Source organism: Eumetopias jubatus, unplaced genomic scaffold (genome assembly GCF_037043125.1).
Source record: "Eumetopias jubatus isolate StellerSeaLion01/CBP00866 unplaced genomic scaffold, mEumJub1_p1.0 scaffold_14, whole genome shotgun sequence".
Lineage (NCBI taxonomy): Eukaryota > Metazoa > Chordata > Mammalia > Carnivora > Otariidae > Eumetopias > Eumetopias jubatus.
This window is the reverse complement of record NW_028274820.1, coordinates 37,277,695-37,296,287: the sequence shown is the minus strand read 5'-3', so window position 1 is coordinate 37,296,287 and position 18,593 is coordinate 37,277,695. Positions and strand designations below refer to the sequence as shown.

The window sequence follows — 18,593 nt, the reverse complement described above, 5'->3', positions numbered from 1 at the left end:
GGGCCTAGGGACAAGCTGGAGAATAGGTTCTGCTTGTTGGCAGGGCTCTGATACTTAAATAGCTAAATATTGCCAGTCTGGAAAAATCTTTTTCCAGAACCAGGGCTATTAAGCTAAGAAATTGAGACTCTAATTTTGCAAGCGAAGATGAGACTCAACTATTAGGGCCCACAAACAAGAACAACATTTATTTTGCCCAGGGGACTCTTAAAGAGTCCACTGTCTGTGAAGTCTGTGGAGGAGATGAAGCATGAAACTATGCTTTAATTCAATCAAGATTCATGATCCTAACAGGAGAGTAGGTTTTATCAAAATCCTTATTGTGGGTATTGGAGGAAAACAGAACAAGTTGATGACAATATTAATGTACTAATGCACATCACTTGTGAAACTTCCCAAAATACCTGACAAGTCTGCACATCGTACTCTGATTCACTGGAAACTTCAGTGGACTAGAAACCTGATGCTGTGATTTCTCATCAGTTGTATCCCTATAATCCAAATCTTACTGGGTTCAATTTGTTTCATGGTGATGGTGACACTATTAAAAGGTTTCTTTGTATAGTTCAGTAAATAAATGTTCCACAGCTGGGTGATATATTAAAAACCACACAATATTATTGTTTAGAATATTCATGCCAGTCAATTTTATTGAGTAACTCTTATATTTGACTGTCTATGGATTTAGAAGAGATGAATTCCATTTAAGTCTCTCCATTTCCAGTGGCAACGCTAGAGATTAAAGGGACTGAGGACACTATGAGGCGAAACAGGAGAGAAATGACCACTATACATAAGGTTAAATTTGAGTTCTCTTCATAGATTAGAATTTGGGTGGTATTAAGAAGTATTTTTGACAACAAATCTTTATTTTTTATTTTTAAAAAGATTTTATTTATTTTAGAGAGAGAGTGCAAACAAGGGGTGGGGCGGAGGGAAAGGGACAAGCAGACTCTGCACTAAGTGCAGAGTCTGATGTGGGGCTTGATCCCAGGACCCTGAGATCATGACCTGAGCAAAAATCAAGAGTCAAACGCTTAACCAACTGAGCCACCTAAGCAGCCCCAAGAACAAATCTTTAAAGGGGCGCCTGGGTGGCTCAGTTGGTTAAGCGACTGCCTTCGGCTCGGGTCATGATCCTGGAGTCCCGGGATCGAGTCCCACATCGGGGTCCCTGCTCAGCGGGGAGTCTGCTTCTCCCTCTGACCCTCTTCCCTCTCGTGCTATCTCTCGTTCTCTCTCTCTCTCAAATAAATAAATAAAATCTTTAAAAAAAAAAATTAAAAAAAAAAAAAGAGTTGCCTCAGAAAAGAACGACTGCTGTTTGTTCAGAGGGCACAGATGTTACACAGTAGCATATTCTATTTAATTAAAACAGAGGGGAGATGGTCATTGGCTCAAGTTATGAACACTGTCCAGGGACAATATAGTCAAATCAGACAAAATATAATTATATAGGCTAGGGGGAGAAAACATTCTAGGTTCAGTTAATAAGGGCACAGAAGTGGTGGGTGAACAAGTTACAAGAGAAAGGGCTATAGGGGCGCCTGGGTGGCTCAGTCGTTAAGCGTCTGTCTTTGGCTCAGGTCATGTTCCCAGAGTCCTGGGATCGAGCCCCACATCGGGCTTCCTGCTCCATGGGAAGCCTGCTTCTCCCTCTCCCACTCCCCCTGCTTGTGTTCTCTCTCTCACCCTCTCTTTCAAATAAATAAATAAAATCTTTAAAAAAAAAAAAAGAGAAAGGGCTATACTGTGGTGGGAAGGGGAATGTCTACTCCTACCTTACCTCCCATCAATAAATATGTTCAGTTATATCCAGGCACACATCGCACACAGCTCTTAAAAAGAAGGAACTATTATTGCCTTTTCTTGTGTTTTTTTGTAATCATCTTTAGAGAATATTTCTGAGCTTTCTGGAGAAAGAAAGAAGCAACACCCAGAATCATATGCCTTTATTTTATGAAGATATCTCTTATAAAGCTTCCTTTTGCATACAGATTTTGCCTCTCTTTGAAATAGTAGATAAGGGCAGTAGAATTCCTAGAATTTCTTTTTTTTTTAATTTTTAGAAATTTGATTATAGGCAAAGCTCTTACACTACACGAATAAGAGTAGGAAGATAAGAATGTAAAAACAGAGACTGCAAATTAATGCCTAGAGAGTTGAAGCAGGCAATGTAAAAATCCTAGAATAGGATTTAGAATTAGAACTAGAATTGTTATGTCCAGTAAATGATGTTTCTATTTGCTAAGCTCTCTACTACCCTTGTGAACAGGAGAAAGAGTAAATAATTACCAAATGTGACCTTGAATCCATGTGGCCATTCACAGATCCCCTGAAATGGGATAAAATTCAAAAGAGGGCCTGTGGTCTTGATATATTGTCTCCATTGAATCTTGAGTATAATCAGCCCGATATTTTGGGGTGTGAGAAAGAATAAGTGAATATATTTCTCCAAACACTGGTCTAGAAATGTATATTTATAGCACCATATATGTTTATAGACTCATTCATATAGCTTTTAGAGTCTAACCTATATTGGTAGTTTTTCCACCAGTTTTGTCATGTTTAGTCAAATCAAACTTACTACTTGTAACGTACAAAGGTGGGGAAGAATACCTTTGAATTGATTATAGCCACATGCCTTATAGTAATAAGTGAAAAGTGAAAAAAAGTGAAAGCTCATCTGTAGTAAAAACTAGTAAAAGCCAGACTACAGAAACCAGAGCTTAAGAAGACAATGCTAATCACAGGTTCTTCTTTTCCCTTCAAAACTTTATTATTCTCTGATCTTAGCAAATGCTTTCTTCTCCTTATCTTCTAAGTGTTTTACTAATTTATATTTATATTTATATTTTCCATTTTTGTAGCTTCTCCACCAATCCTCTTAAATTAGCCTTTTTCAATCAGGATGTTTACATGAACAGAGAACTCAGAAATCGATTTATGTGATAACTTTTCTAAATTTTCCCAAGGATAATACACGATTAGTACCATTACATTTTAGACTTCTTAAATTTATTTTTTTATTTTTTGAAGATTTTATTCATTTATTTGAGAGAGAGCTAGAGAGAGTTCGTGCAGGGTGAAGGGCAGAGGGAGAAGCAGACTCCCCGCTGAGCAGGGAGCCCCAGGCAGGGCTGGACCTGGGTGGGGACTCCGGGATCATAAGGGTAGTGGAAGGCAGATGCTTAACTGACTGAGCCACTCAGGCACCCCCTTTCACGCTTTTTTTTTAAATAAAGATTTTATTTCTTTATCTGAGAGAAAATGAGAGAGAGAGAGCGCACACGCACAAGCGGGGGGGGGGGGGGGCGCAAGCCGACTCCCCATTGAGTGTGGAGCCTATGACATAGGACTCTATCCCAGGACCCTGAGATTGTGACTTGAGCCAAAGTTAGTCACTGAACTGACTGAGCCGCCGAGGCACCTCTGATTAGTACCATTTTAGATGCACAGGGTGCACACAGTGGGGTACCTTAGGGCACATGAGCTTAAGTTTTTGAAGAAACTCCACACTAACTCAAAAGAGGAAGCTCCTTTATTTTTTTTACTGTAGTATTCTTACGTTATAGCAAAGTGGGTTCATATTCCTCTAAGGACTATTTATTTATGAAAAATTAAGCTTAAGTGTGTATTCATTAACTCACTTGTCACTCCTGAGCTGGATCCTGAACTCTTCTAGTGAGGTAGTGAGGTGGAGTTAAGAAACTAAAAATTATGAATCTGTTGTGTAAATGTTTTGAAAAATTACTATAAGGCATGTGGATATAATCTATTACTCAATATTCTGTTGCTATTTTCCTTGCTGAGTCTGATTTAGCCATCAAAGTAGCCAATATGATTTTCCTTTCATTAATCACTTCATTCAAGCACTTAGCACAGGAGTCTAGCAAACTTTTTCTGTAAAGAACCAAATGGTAAATATTTTGGATTTTATAGGCCATATGGTTTCTGTCGGAACTATGTAATGCTGCCATGGCCTGAAAGCAATCACAGAAAATAAACTGGCACGAATGGGTGTGGCTGTGTTCAAATAAAAATTGGTGGGGACAGTAGTTTTCTGACACCTGACCTAGAGGGTTCAGTGCTATACACAGACTGGCAATTCAAGAAATATTTTTAGCTAATGATAATGATAATGAGGGTAAGAAATAGACCTTTCAGGGTAGGAATATTTCCATAACTATGCCTTTTTACTATTTAGCAGTGCTATAATTTGACTTTGGTTTCTGATAAGTAAATAAGTAGAGTCTTATATCCATCTAAAGTATACCCTTGCATACGTGATAAATCTGGAAATGAGAAAAAAGGAGAACAAATACTATTTCTTTTTCTGATCATTTAATTACCTAAATAAACAACAACAGCTAATTATCATTGAATCTACTCTGAATAATGCAGAATGCTGATAGTCAGACATATAGTTAAATGCTGATGTCAGACATATAGTTAAAAAACACAAGACACACAAAGTGATTCTTAACTAGGACTGTGCATTAGAACCACCTACAAGCTTCTTTTTTGGGGCCCTATTCCAAAACCTACGAAATCAAAATCTTATTTGTTGGGGCCTATGATGAAAATTTGGGAAAACGGGTCTTAGTTAATTCTGGGCATCCATGGTTAAGAATCACTGCCGGAGCCTTCAATTTTAAGAAAAAAAGTATAAAGTTCTAAACATGTTCTAATCTATTCTCAGCAATTTGTTACTAGAGTTTAAGTGCATGGGCTCTAATCCCATTTCTGCCATTTCCTAGCTGCATAACCCTGGGAAACTTCTCTATGCCTGAGTTTCTTTATCTGTAAAATGGGTATAATAATAACAACACTCAACTCACAGCATTATTGGGAGAATTCAATATGTGAAAATATCTGGCATACAAATTTGGTACAAATCAAGCACACAGTAAATATAAACTATGACTACTCATCACATATTTTTTAAATTAATAAGAATGACGTGAAATATACTACACTCCAAAGGCCTAATTCAAGATGCAAAGTCTCTTTAAAAACTGTTAGAAAGGTGATTAGGCTGATTCCAACTTGTCTTATACTGACCAACAGAAGAGGTGTCCTTTTCCACAGTCCACAGCAGGAGCTCTGAGCAAGGGAAAGTTGAGTGTGTCAGACCCAGATGTATGTGACCCTTGTTTTGTAAGTCTGACTGCTCTTTCACAGCCTGGAGTAGGACACCACTTAATGGCAGGATTATTTTCAACAAAGGCCTGTTGAAACAGCAATAATAAAACACAACAGAACTATTTTAACTCTTAATTCCGAGTGATCCCATGTCAATTTACTTTAGAGGGAAAAAAAGGATGAACTAAAAAAAAACAAGGAATAATCAGTCTCAAGAGATACTTAAAATAGTACCAGAAAGTATGGAACTTAGTAAGAAGGAAAAAAGAGGTAATTACCTTAGTAACAACGTGACATTTTAAATTTATGTTTTCTTCAATCTAAAAACCAGGTAGATGATGAAGCAAAAATGCAATTATTCACACAGAAAATGTGTAATTTAAAAATGTTTTCTCATACAATGTGCTGCTTTTCTGATGGAAAATAATTATATGATTATTAGCTGCATTAGTACTGTAAATTTCTAAATGGCACCCCAATAATACATAAAAATCAGGATTATGATGCTTTGTTACAGAAGAGCAGGACATCTTTTTGAAAAGTCCGTATGTCATAGGGTTTAGACTACAAAAAAATCTGCACTTTTTTTTTAGAGAGAGCAAGTACGCATGCCTATGGGGGGAGGGGCAAAGGCAGAGGGAGAGAGAAAATCTTAAGCAGACTTCCCGCTGAGCAGAGAGCCCAACAAAGGGCTCAATCCCACCACCCAGAGATCATGACCTGAGCTGAAATCCAGAGTTGGACGCTCAGGGCGCCTGGGTGTCTCAGTCAGTTAAGTGTCTGCCTTCAGCTCAGGTCATGATGATCCCAGGGTCCTGGGACTGAGCCCCGCGTTGGGCTCCCTGCTCAGCGGGAGCCTGCTTCTCCCACTCCTCCCTGCTTGTGCTTTCTCTTGCTATCTCTGTCACTATCTGTCTCTCTCTCAAATAAATAAATAAAATCTTAAAAAAAAAAAAAAAAGTCAGACGCTTAACTGATTGAGCCACCCAAGCATCCCCAAAGTATAATTTTTAAACCACACAACAAAGTAACTTGCATACTTCTGGACAATTCTTTTTTTTTGGACAATTCTTAAATGCAAATAAATATAGAAAAAAAGAGAAACATTATAATTCATCATATGAAACTATTCTTTGAAAAAACCCATTCCAAGTTGATAATCTTTATTTCTGAATATTTACATTTAGAAGTCTAAAATATATCTTTTGGAAAACTGCAAATAGGTACTATTTACTTTGAACACTGTCTTGATCAGTTTTAAAAGTTGAACAGGCAAATCAGTAAATAGTTTTGAGCAAGTTTTTTTTTTTAAATTACTACTTCAATTTTTTATTTTTATTTTATCTATCATAACCATAAAATAATACTTTAGGGAGCCTGGGTGGCTCAGTCAGTTAAGTGTCTGACTCTTGATTTTGGCTCAGGTCATGATCTCAGAGCCATGAGATCAAGCCCCACGTTGGGCTCTGTGCTGAGCGTGGAACCTGCTTGGGATTCTCTCTCTCCTTTCTCTGCCCCTCCCCATACTCACATGTACGTGCATGCTCTCTCTCAAATAAATAAAATCTTTTAAAAAACATAATGCTTTAGCTTAAAACTTTAGTTAATGCCATCATTCCTTCATGCAGTTTTTCTGGGAGACAAAAGTCAGTCATTATTCTATGTGTTTTCAAAAATAAAACAAAAAAATTAAATAAAATCTGTTATATAGGTTTAATAAAATGAAAATGAAAATGAAATCAGATAACTGGCAGCATACCTTAATATCAAACTGTAGATATCGTTTGTCCATCTCCTTAGAAACTACACTTTCTATGATATCCACAGGCACAAGTTGGAAGCAATCATATGCAGGGCAGAAAATGTTGTGAGCTTCACCTTCTTGAATTTTCAGATTCAAAAACCTATTAAAATTATCAATTGACAGAAAAAAAGGAAGAATATAATTTATTTGCACATTCTAAGAACTTTTTCTTTATGCTGAATTTTCTGTTAGAAATGAACCAATGACCGAAGTATGAAATATCAATTGTAATACACTGATTCACATAATTTACAAACATTGAACACTTACTACCTGCCCAACCATTCATTTATACACACATATATATATTTGTATTTGTTATATATACATTATTTTTTTACAATGTTCTTCTTTTGCTTTATCCTCTCTAAAAATCTGAAACATTATCTTTAACATTAAAATTTCAGAAATGAGTGGTTTAGAAAGGTCATATTCAATCCTCGATATTCTATACCTTTAGAGAAAAAGAAGCAATTATATAAAATTAAATCATGCCTAATCCAAGAGATTTGGGAGTGGCATTGGAAGATAGTATATCTTTTTGAAGAAAAGACTATCTCCTTATATTTCATTTAGATGAGTATTAAGTTGCATGTCCTACTCTAGGCACACTAGTTGGGGTAGTAGGGAAAAGGTATCCTGGAGAGTGGCAGGAATCTAGCCCAAGGTGAAGTAAGTGGTTAAGGAGCAGGATTTTGAGTTAGAGAATTCCAGGTCTGCCGCTAACAAGTCATATGATCTTCAGCAATTTATTTACCTGTTCTGCCCCTCAGTTTCACTATCTGTAAAATGGAGATAATAATAAGCACTTCTTGGGATTGTTACACAGATTATAAGATATAATGTGTATATGAGTATCTGCAGGGTGCCTAGCATAGAATAAGAATTTATAAATTTTAGCTAGGGTTTTATTTTTATTATTATTCCCTATGGAAAAACAAGAAACAAATTAGCTTTTGAAATGTGATTTAACACTTAAACCTAGAGAAAATAAATGGAAAACCAGGCAACTAAGTCACCATTCTCTAGTGATCATCAACAGTTTGACTATTCTGCCTGCAGTATTTTTCCTTTGGTTCTCTCTGTGTCTTAATTCAACTGCACTTAAAAAAATAAAAATCAAGCTAACGGAGATCTCATCAGATCTGCTTCCTCTGGTCCATTTCCACCTTCTTCCCCAATTTCATCTTGGCACTCTGAAGAAAACAGAGCCCTCTCTTACTATCTCCCCATCACACCCTGAACCTAGCTATGTCTTTAGCTATCTTTGCCTTCTCACTACTCACTTCAGTGAAAGAGGCTTCCTCCTTTACCCCCCCCAAGCAAATCCGTAAATACTCTGGCCAGCTTCAGAACTTACACAGTCCAGAAACCTATCCTTTCTCTCTGTCTCTGTCTTTCTGTTTGTCTGCCTCTCTCATGGGTCTTTTCTTTGGCACTATCAATATGCTCAAGTTTTCTCCTACCCTGAAACATTTCTCAACTAAATGATCCTTTTTAGCTCCACTTCCTTTTCACATCAGTTTCTTGACAAAATAGTTCGATGATTTGTCATTCATTCCTCAAGTCCATTCCCATTCACTTCTTAACCGGCAACACTCTGGCTTTTGTCACCTCTTCACTGAATAGCCAGCTCTCAACAAGGCCATTAAGACTACCCATTAGCCCAAGGATTCAAGACTTCTCAGTTTTTATCCGCCTTGACTTCTCTGGAGCATTAGACACTGCTAAACAGTTCCTTCTTTCAGATTCTCTCTTTTCTCTGGCTTCTAGGACTTAATTTCCCCCCTGGCATTCTTCTTACCTTTGGTTGCTCCTTATTCATCTTTCACTAGTGCTTTTTACTCTCCTGATCACTTATGTTTTACTGTCCTTGAGGGTTTTCACACCAAAACTCTTCCCCCTTTCTCATTTCATTCACTCTTCCTGGGTGATCTAGATAGTCCCAACTTAAACTACCACCTATATGCTAATGACTCGAGGTTTAAAGCCCAGCTCTCCCCTCTTAGCTACAGATCTTGACTACACACATTACTTTTGTTTAAATGTCTCATATGCATTTAAAATTCAACATGTTTAAAATCTTACCCTCTATTTTTCAATATGATTTAAAAACTGCACATGCTCCACAAAACTCTGACATATCCCAACAGAAAGGCATTCTGTATCTTAGTTACCAGGTAAAAATGACCTCTGTGTCAAGAAAAACAATTTGGCAGAAATAAAGATGGATGAAGTGTTCAGGGGAAATACTATAGAGCAGCAGTTCTCAAAATGTGATTTGTGGACCTGAGACTTTTCACAGGGTTTCTGAGGTCAAGAGTATTTTCATAATGGTATTAAAACTGTTTTATTTTTGAGGTAAAACTGCTAGTGCCTTAGCATGAATCATGGCAGTGGTGTTAAAACAATACCGGTATACTTTATACTCTTCACTGCTTTGCACTTGCAGTTAAAGAAAAAAAAGCCAGTTTCACTTAAGAATATCCTTGGAGTAATAAAAATTATGAATTATTGTTAATTATTAATACATTTTATTGATTTATTTTATTAAATCTTAACTCACAAGACACATCTTTTAAGTATCTGTGCAAAGAAATGGGAAGTAAGCATAATGAACTTCTGCTGCTGCATACCAAAGCATGGTGGTTGTCTCGAGGGAAAGCACTTAGGAAATTGTTCAAGCTATAAGTAGACCTACCTGCGTTTATCATGGAACGCTATTTTTATTTGAAACAGCAACCACAAATAATGATTAGTTGGACTTGGGTTTATAATAGACTTTTTTGGAAAATGAATTAAGTGAACTTGTCATATCAAGGAAAAAAGTTGACAGAGAGAAATCTGGGGCAGACTTTATGTATGTTGTTATCTTGCAGATCAGCCATCCTTAGGAAGAGGATAATAACTACCATTTATTGAGTAGTAACTATGCTCCAGGCCCTGTTCGTTTTAGACATTTTTCATATATTAAGCCATTTAACAGTATACTGACAATAACTATGATGTGCTTACTATTATCACCATTTTATAGATAAGGAAATTGAGGCACAGGGAGGTAACCACTTACGTAAATCAACAACTAATAAGTAGCAGGAAGGATAATCTAGGCTGGGTAGAAAATAATAATTTCCCTTTCATTTCAGCCCTTGGAGTAGATGCTTCAAAGCATCTGGCTGGATTGATGACATTATGGAGTAGGGAAGAGTAAAATAAATTGAGAGTTTTTGAACAATCTAAGGACTTTTAACATTTTTTCCTTGCTTCTTAAACAAAGAAGTTTCTTTTCTATATGCCTATGAAAGGACTGCAATTCATTTAAAAATGGTTTTATCAATGTATAAATCACCCAACCTGGAACTTGGTTTTCCTGCTGCTTGATTTTACAACAACTACTGGCAGGATGATGGGAGGGGAGTCCTAGGTAGGTTGATAACGTAACACAGAAAATAATCATTAGATCTTTCAAATTTAAATCTTACCATAAACTTCCCATGGCTAGTCTGTGTTGAGTATGGGAGATGGTTCCTGTGACATAAGTTTGGTGAAGGAGGTAAAGGAAGTTCAAAAAAATTCAAGTAAATCCCTTGGGGAGGCTTAGTTTTTCACACAGAAACCACGGTCAACAGTAGCAAACTTGGTAGAACCCAGAAAATACTCCCCAATACAACAGAGTTAACAATTTTAAGCTAAATAAACTACTGTATCTGTGGAAAATTTTCTGCATCTACAACTAGGTCAAAGTTAGCTTTGGATTGTAAACCTGCCCCTTGCCAGTCAGTTTAACCTGTATCAGCTGTACTGATTTGATCTTATCTAATTAGATTCAGAGTGAAGTCTAGTCTATGTTTTAGAAAGAATGACAAGATATTCTCATTTATTCTGACTTTTTAAGAAGCAGTAATATTTCTCCCCTCCAAATGAAATTTTCTCCCATATGCTGGTTTAGAAAACAAAGAAAACGCACTCAAAATGAAATCAGAATGACAGAAAGATGAATGGTTGTCTAAAAAACTGGAGGGAGGACGTGGTGGGAGGATGAGGGAGGAAGACCGAGAAGGGTGGGAGGGATTTTAAGGAGAAATGAGGAAGCTTTTGGGGTAATGGATATATTCATTATTTTGACTGTGGTAATGGTTTCATGGGTGTGTACATATGTCAAGGCTTATCAAATTATTTATTTTAAATATTTAGTTTATTATATGTCAATTATACTCCAGCAACATTGTTTAAGACAGCAACAGAAAATTTGCTCAGGTTCTTGTTCTCTCACCCGACATGGTATTCCCCAGCTCCCTACACTTGGTACCTGGTACTCCATGAAAAAGAAGAGTTTGAAACCTTCCGAGTTTTAAGATTTCCTTACATGCTTTGCTTAGGTCATTAGTCAGTAGACTTATGTGCTCCAGAGATAACATATTGTATTGCTCATTAATTACATTGATATTCTCCTTTGTTTTGTTTGTAAACCTCCCTTGAAAAGTACAACATTAGAGCAAAGTTAATGGATGGTATGAGAGTATAAATCTTGGCAAGATAATGGGAAGGAGAATAGAGACCAACATGAGAAACAAAATAAATTTCCCATTTGTACCCAACCATGTCGAGAAGAGACATTAACCTTTGAATTGACTGAAAAGGAATTTTATACATATTCTTATAGATTTCAAAGGCTATTTACTTGCTTGTCACAAAAAAATTTAGAGAAAGCATAAAACAAATGCTTACAAATTCTCAGAGTATTAAAAAAACCTTATTCTTGATACTTAGGTGTAGGCTTGAAATTTACATTAGTTGTAATGTAAATTAAATACTAAGAAAACTTACTTCCCTATACCTGCTTTGTTACCAAAAGTACCTTCCATTTAAGCTAAAGAATATTAATTACTGAATAAATGGGAAGATGTAAAAATGAGAAAAGAAAGTGTATTTTAGTGCAACTCTGAAACCAGTATGAATAATCCATATCATTAACTATCAAAAGCAGGCAATTTTATGACCAAATCAGAGTGCTATCATGCAGTAAGAAATACTAAGCTGCACATATACTCACGACTCCCAACATCCTCTACAAAAGTCATGTCCACAGGGCATATCCACTGGGTCTTCAAATACAGAAATACTGCACATACAAATGTCACACTGGAGATGAAGAAGAGCAATGATTTAAACGAAGTCATACTTCGGATAGAGAACGATATATTTATTTATTCATTGGCTTAGGGCAAAAATACTACTATAGTAACTATAAAGTTAAGTGTTTCAAAGTTATAAGGGAAGTTAAAGTTAGTGTGCCTACTTCTGATTGAATAACAAATACCATGCCTACTTCATTATAAACTATTAAGGGACCTAAATGTTTTAATGCACAAGTCAAACTCTTAAATTCCAAATTTATGTATTAATCAGCAGCTATGCATTTAGGGAAAAAAAGTACAAGAAACAAACCATTAAAATCTATTCAGGTCAAGATCAAATTGTCCATTGCAAAATAACCACTTCAATATCATGTTCTTTAGCCTATACTCATCCCAGAAAATCTACAAAAACAGAGCAACTTTGTGTTTTCAAGATAAAAACTCCTGGATATTCAGAGTAGGAATTTAAGGATTTCTACCCAAGGAACTCTGCTACATAACTATGTATCTTCTAAATAATGATTTATTAGAAGCAAACATTCCAATGTTACAGATGCAAATTAGAGAAGTTGGATTTTATTTTCCAAGAAGGCCTAGATAAAACCCAGAATGCTTTCATTTTTATCACACATTTTGAGTGGCTGAACCATTAAAGAAACGTCAAAATTTCCTGCAACAGTATACCAATGGTATGCCAATTAAAAATGTAGACAATGGCAGTACTGTTTCTCAATAAAAAGAAAACATCTATTATGCAAATATATCTAGATGATATACTCTAAAGCTTTACTGAAACAAATACATAGTTATCAATACATTTTAAGTGTTTTCAAGAGAATATAAAATTTTTTTCATATTTTTTTAATTTAAAGTGCCTATCAGAAACTCAACTTTTAATATTTCAGTATGTTGTGTTTAAAACTTTAAGCACCTAGAGATTTTAAGTGTAAATATAGTAGATGGCTTTCTCAAACTCTTTTATGTGTTCTGTTTTGAAATGAGAAAAGAAAACCTTTTGTTTTTCAATCTGTAATTCAGAGATAACAAAAATATTCTGTGATAATAAATATTTACCAAAGGGTGAAATAACTGAATCCTTTAAGAAGGGTGTAGGATTCAATTACAAGGGTTCCATGAAACTATATATATATATATATATAGAGAGAGAGAGAGAGAGAGAGATAGAGAGAGAGAGAGAGAATGAAAGCATGGGGGTAAGGGGAAGGGCAGAGGAAGAAGGAGAGGGAGAGAGAGAGAGAAAATTAAGCAGGCTCCACGCCCAGCACAGAGCCTGACATGGGGCTCGATCTCACAACCCTGAGATAGTGACCCGAGCTGAAACCAAGAGCTGGCTGTTTAACCAACTGAGCCACCCAGGCGCCCCTTCCATGAAACAATATTAAATAATTTAAAAGTTAAAAGACTAAACACAGAACTATGGGAAGTACATTGAATACTGAACCATACCAAACTGGTATCCAAATCCCCAGGAGATAAACTTATTTCATCTGGAGAGGTGACAGAAGAGCGTGTAGTCCTTGGAGTTCTTGGAGAAGGGAGTGTGTCCCAAGCATTATATCCACTTGGTGGTGGAGTTGGCATCTGAACACCTGATCGTTGGCAGCAGTTCTCTGGGTTGGACATCCAAGCTTCAAGTAATTTCTCCCTGTCCCAGTCTTTAAGAAAAATGGAATGATAGCTCTCAAAAACAGGAAATACAGTGATGTTTTTTAAGAGTTTCATATAACAAAATGAAGTGAGGATAAATTTTTTTTTTAAAGATTTTATTTATTTGACAGAGAGAGAGACACAGTAAGAGAGGGAACACAAGCAGGGGTAGTGGGAGAGGGAGAAGCAGGCTTCCCGTGGAGCAGGCAGCCCGATGTGGGGCTCGATCCCAGGACCCCAGGATCATGACCTGAGCCAAAGGCAGACGCTTAATGACTGAGCCACCCAGGCGCCCTAAAGTGAGGATAAATTAAAGAGATATAGGCCACCTAGAGGAAGGAAAATTATTTATATCAAATTAGTAATTACAAATGAATATTCAGGTATATGATATCCACTAATAAATAAGTAAATATATATTTATTTTTTATTTTTATTTATTTATTTATTTATTTAAAGTAGGCTCTATGCCCAGTGTGGTACCTAACACAGGCCTTGAACTCATGACCCTGAGATTGAGACCTTAGCTGAGATCAAGAGTTGGACGCTTAACTGACTGAGCCACCCAGGTGCTCCAAACCCTGAATTTTTTTTTAAAGATTTTTATTTATTTATTTGACAGAGAGAGATACGGTGACAGAGTAAACACAAGCAGGGGAGTGGGAGAGGGAGAAGCAGTCTTCTCACAAAGCGGGGAGCCTGATGTAGGGCTTGATCCCAGGACCCTGAGATCATGACTTGAGCCAAAGGCAGATGTTCAACAACTGAGCCACCCAGGTGCCCCTCCCCGAATTTTTATTATTATTATTATTTTTAAAGATTTTATTTATTTATTTGACAGAGAGAGACACAGTGAGAGAGGGAACACAAGCAGGGGCAGAGGGAGAGGGAGAACCGGACTCCCTGCTGAGCAAGGAGCCTGATATGGGACTCAATCCCAGGACCCTGGGATCATGACCTGAGCTGAAGGCAGACGCTTAGCGACTGAGCCACCCAGGCGCCCCCGAATATTTTAAAACAGAATTTAAACTTTTAAAATCTACTGTGACTTACAACTGTGTCAATATCTAAAATATCGTCAAAACTTCCAGTCATTTCTACTAATAATCAAAAGAGGTGCCTCACACGTCACTTCTGGAAGTTACTAAATTTTTCATGGCATAGATTTAACTTAGCCATTTTACTCTTTTCAAGAAAAATATGTAAAATTTGCAATTTGTTTCACTGGTGTCAAGTTGTAAAATGATTATATAGCTTACTATAAACACACCAAAATGCCAACGAGTCCAAAAATCATTTGATAAACAGCTTGAAAGCAGAAGAAACTTCTGAAGGGATTATGGTTATAAAGTTTTAGTGCATTAGGTATACATTCTGTATTAAGTGAGTTCACATCTGACTCAACTAAAAAAGATGATCTTCCTAATATGAACACTTTTAAAATAGCCAAGTGACTCATGTTGTTATAAAGTACAGAGCCATAAAAACCTAACACATTAAAAATAATAAACACATCAAATTATTTTGCTGTTTTACACACATTATTTCATTTGTTCCTCCCAACAAACGTTTCAATCATTATTTAGGTGAAGAAACGAGGACTCAGGGAAGTTCTATAACTTGCCTAGGCTCAGTGAGGGATTTAAAACCAATTTCTGTGATTCTAAAACTTGTTTTCTTTCCACTGTAGCACAATGAACTATAGGGTCATGAGTAGTATACAGTCAATTATTCAACATAGGCTCATTCTATACAATTTTACAGCTGTAATACAAATAGCTGTGGAAATGTTCTATGCAAGACTTTTCTCAACCATATTAAATCAGTGTATTTGGTGGTTTAGCAGGATAATTATGATCTAGACATGCAATACAGGTAGAACGAGTATATTTCCAGCTGTGTAAACCATATGAGCAGGGCACAGAAATATAAGGAAGAGACGTGAGCATTTCTGTAAAGTTACAGCATACCATGTTGTCGTTTGAGAAGATGGAAAGTAAGATTGGGAAAGGGAACAGATTATAAAGAGGAAAAAAATCCAACAAGTGAAAAAAACTGCATGGGTGCATTCCAGGAAATGTTGCTACATGGATGTTAGTTTTTTTTTTTTAATATTTAATTAATTTATTTTACAGAGAGAGACACAGCAAGAGAGGGAACACAAGCAGGGGGAGTGGGAGAGGGAGAAGCAGGCTTCCTGCGGAGCAGGGAGCCCGATGCAGGGCTCAATCCCAGGACCCTGGGATCATGACCTGAGCCGAAGGCAGATGCTTAATGACTGAGCCATCCAGGTGTCCCAGATGTTAGTGTTTTGATAGGTCATTACTTACTTAAAAAGTTAAAACTACTTTTCTTAGCACAGTAAGATTATTCTTCAAAAGTATCCATTATATCATTTTAATAAAGGAAAAAAACTACTATAATTTCTATAAACAGATATTAAATATGCTAAATTTTAATCTTATTTACTATAAATATTTTTCAGCACAACTTTTGCTTGGATTCTATCACATCATTCATTTAGCAAATATTTACTGAATGTCTCTTATGTGCCATGCACTGTGTCAGGCAGTAGGGATACAATGGGAGGAAAAATCAGGCAGGATTCCTGCCTTCATGAAACTTACAGTCTAGCAAGGAGAAGGACATTAAGTAAAAGAATCATCACTGTCAGAGTGCCATGAAGGACAGGTGGAGAATCCCAAGTCAGAGGAGGTCTGACTCTGGGGAAATAGCTTGAAGTGGACAAATGAAAGATGAGTGGGAGTTAAATAGTAAAAGGGAGGGGGAAAGACATTCTAGACAGGCAGTACACAGCATGTTCAAAGTCCCTGTGGTAGGAGGGAAGATGGCATCCTTGTGAAGTTAAAAAGGTCAATGTAGCTGTAGCATGGAGAGCAGACGGAAAGCACTGCATGAGATGAGGCTGAAAAAATAGGCAGTGGCTAGATCATGCAGGACTTTTTAATAACACTTCCATCATCAGCTCAGGAGTGCTAGGAAGTCACTGAGAAGCTGAGTTTAGGGCGCCTGGGTGGCTCAGTTGTTAGGTGTCTGCCTTTGGCTCAGGTCATGATCCCAGGGTCCTGGGATCGAGCCCCGCATTGGGCTCCCTTCTCTGCGGGAAGCCTGCTTCTCCCTCTTCCACTCCTCCTGCTTGTGTTCCCTCTCTCACTGTGTCTCTCTCTGTCAAATAAATAAATAAAATCTTAAAAAAAAAAGGCAGTTACATACAAGGCTGTGGAGCTAAGAAAAGAAGTCTAGTCCAGAGGGAGAAATCTATACCTATAGAAACCTTGGAAGAAGATATCATTTCCTAGGAAGAGAGCAGAGTGAGAAGCTGTAGACCACTGATGTTTAACTGCCTAGAGAAGATGATGAGTCTTCAAAGGAGCTTAAAGAATACTTCAATATAAATTAATTCTAAGCATAAGCAAATTACCTTTGGTCTCATATTTTGTAAATTTTACTTATTTTCTTATTAGGTAGCATTCAATTATATTACTTGTATTACTGAGGAAATACTGAGAGAATGACCTCTGTATTCCTAACAGTCTTCCTTAAAATTCAATTACTGCTCAGTAAATACTGCCAAACATTTCTGTCTTCTGCTTTATCTAGATCAACTTCATTACCTTGGGACTAAATTTGACAACAGATAATATAATACTCAAATCTACTTTCCTGTGTAAAGCTGAGTGAATGTTACCCAGGATATAACCTATAAATCTTCCAAACAGTTCAGTTAATAGCTCTGAAACACAGCCTATCCTTGTTTTGAGAGCAATTAGTAGAAATTGTAGTTTGGTGCACTATTTTATTCACTAACATCAGTTATCTCTACCTTATTTGATTATCAAATGTCACTGTTACTGGTATTATCCAAATAGTATAGAAGAGATGTCCATTTGAAAACTTGCTAGCCTCTATTTTATGCCTAAATAGGGAAATGAAATATAGACCTATTAAGTAAGTTACCAAAAAAGTCATCACAGAATAGATAATACCAAATAAGAAAATTCAATTAGATTATCACCTTATTAGAACTGACCCCTATTACGTAAAAGAAGTAACTTAGGAAAATATCAATGGAGTAAAAATGGAGTTGATCATTTTTTTAGGGGGGGGAGGGTCAGAGGGAGAGAGAGAGTGAATCTTGAGCAGGCTCCATGCTCAGCATGGAACTTGATGTGGGGCTTTATCTTTCAACCCTGAGATCATACCTGAGCCAAATCAAGATTGGACACTTAACAGAGCCACCAGGTGCCCCTGGAATTGATCATTTAATAATACTTGATGACACAATGTAAACAAATAGAGATGAAAACGTTCCTTTAAAAAATTTTTGGTAAAGTTAGACTAGATTCTTTATATATTGTAACTTAGACTGTGATACTTTATATAACTTAGATTCTCTATATATTGTAACTCAGAGTTACAATACATTACACAGAAATGGTTATGAGTATATAAAAGATACTTCAGTGTGGAACTGTTGCTTGCAGTTAAGTGTGGCCAAGTGACTGAATTCTGGACAATGGAATATGTGCAGGAGTAATGTATATATAAACAACACTTCAGGTATATTATTTATTATGTATTATTCATTCTATAACCATTTTCTGAGAGCTTAATGTATGCCAGGTACTGTGGAAACAAAAAACATTAAAAGCTTCCCTCTAAGAGCTCCCAGGTTAATCTAGAGAAAAAGCAAATAAAGAGATTACTATAAAACTGTATTCTAACTGTATGACACAGGATGTAGTAGGAATAGACAGGAAGGGTCTCAGTGCAGACTTGGGAACACATAAGCAGAAAAGGTTTCCTGGAAGATGTGG

General features: G+C 36.6%; 1 protein-coding gene across 3 annotated transcripts in view; it reads right to left on the bottom strand.

Moving 5' to 3' along the window:
- ANKIB1 (ankyrin repeat and IBR domain containing 1) overlaps window positions 1–18,593 on the bottom strand; it is a 144,627-nt gene that overhangs the window by 39,699 nt on the left and 86,335 nt on the right. For all 3 annotated transcript variants that reach the window (XM_028117425.2, XM_028117415.2, XM_028117435.2), the window contains 4 exons: window positions 13,555–13,763; window positions 12,003–12,091; window positions 6,905–7,049; window positions 5,065–5,231 (listed from right to left, as the gene is read on the bottom strand). In XM_028117425.2, the coding sequence (XP_027973226.1) occupies window positions 5,065–5,231; window positions 6,905–7,049; window positions 12,003–12,091; window positions 13,555–13,763 (610 nt within the window). The remainder of the gene's footprint in view (window positions 1–5,064; window positions 5,232–6,904; window positions 7,050–12,002; window positions 12,092–13,554; window positions 13,764–18,593) is intronic.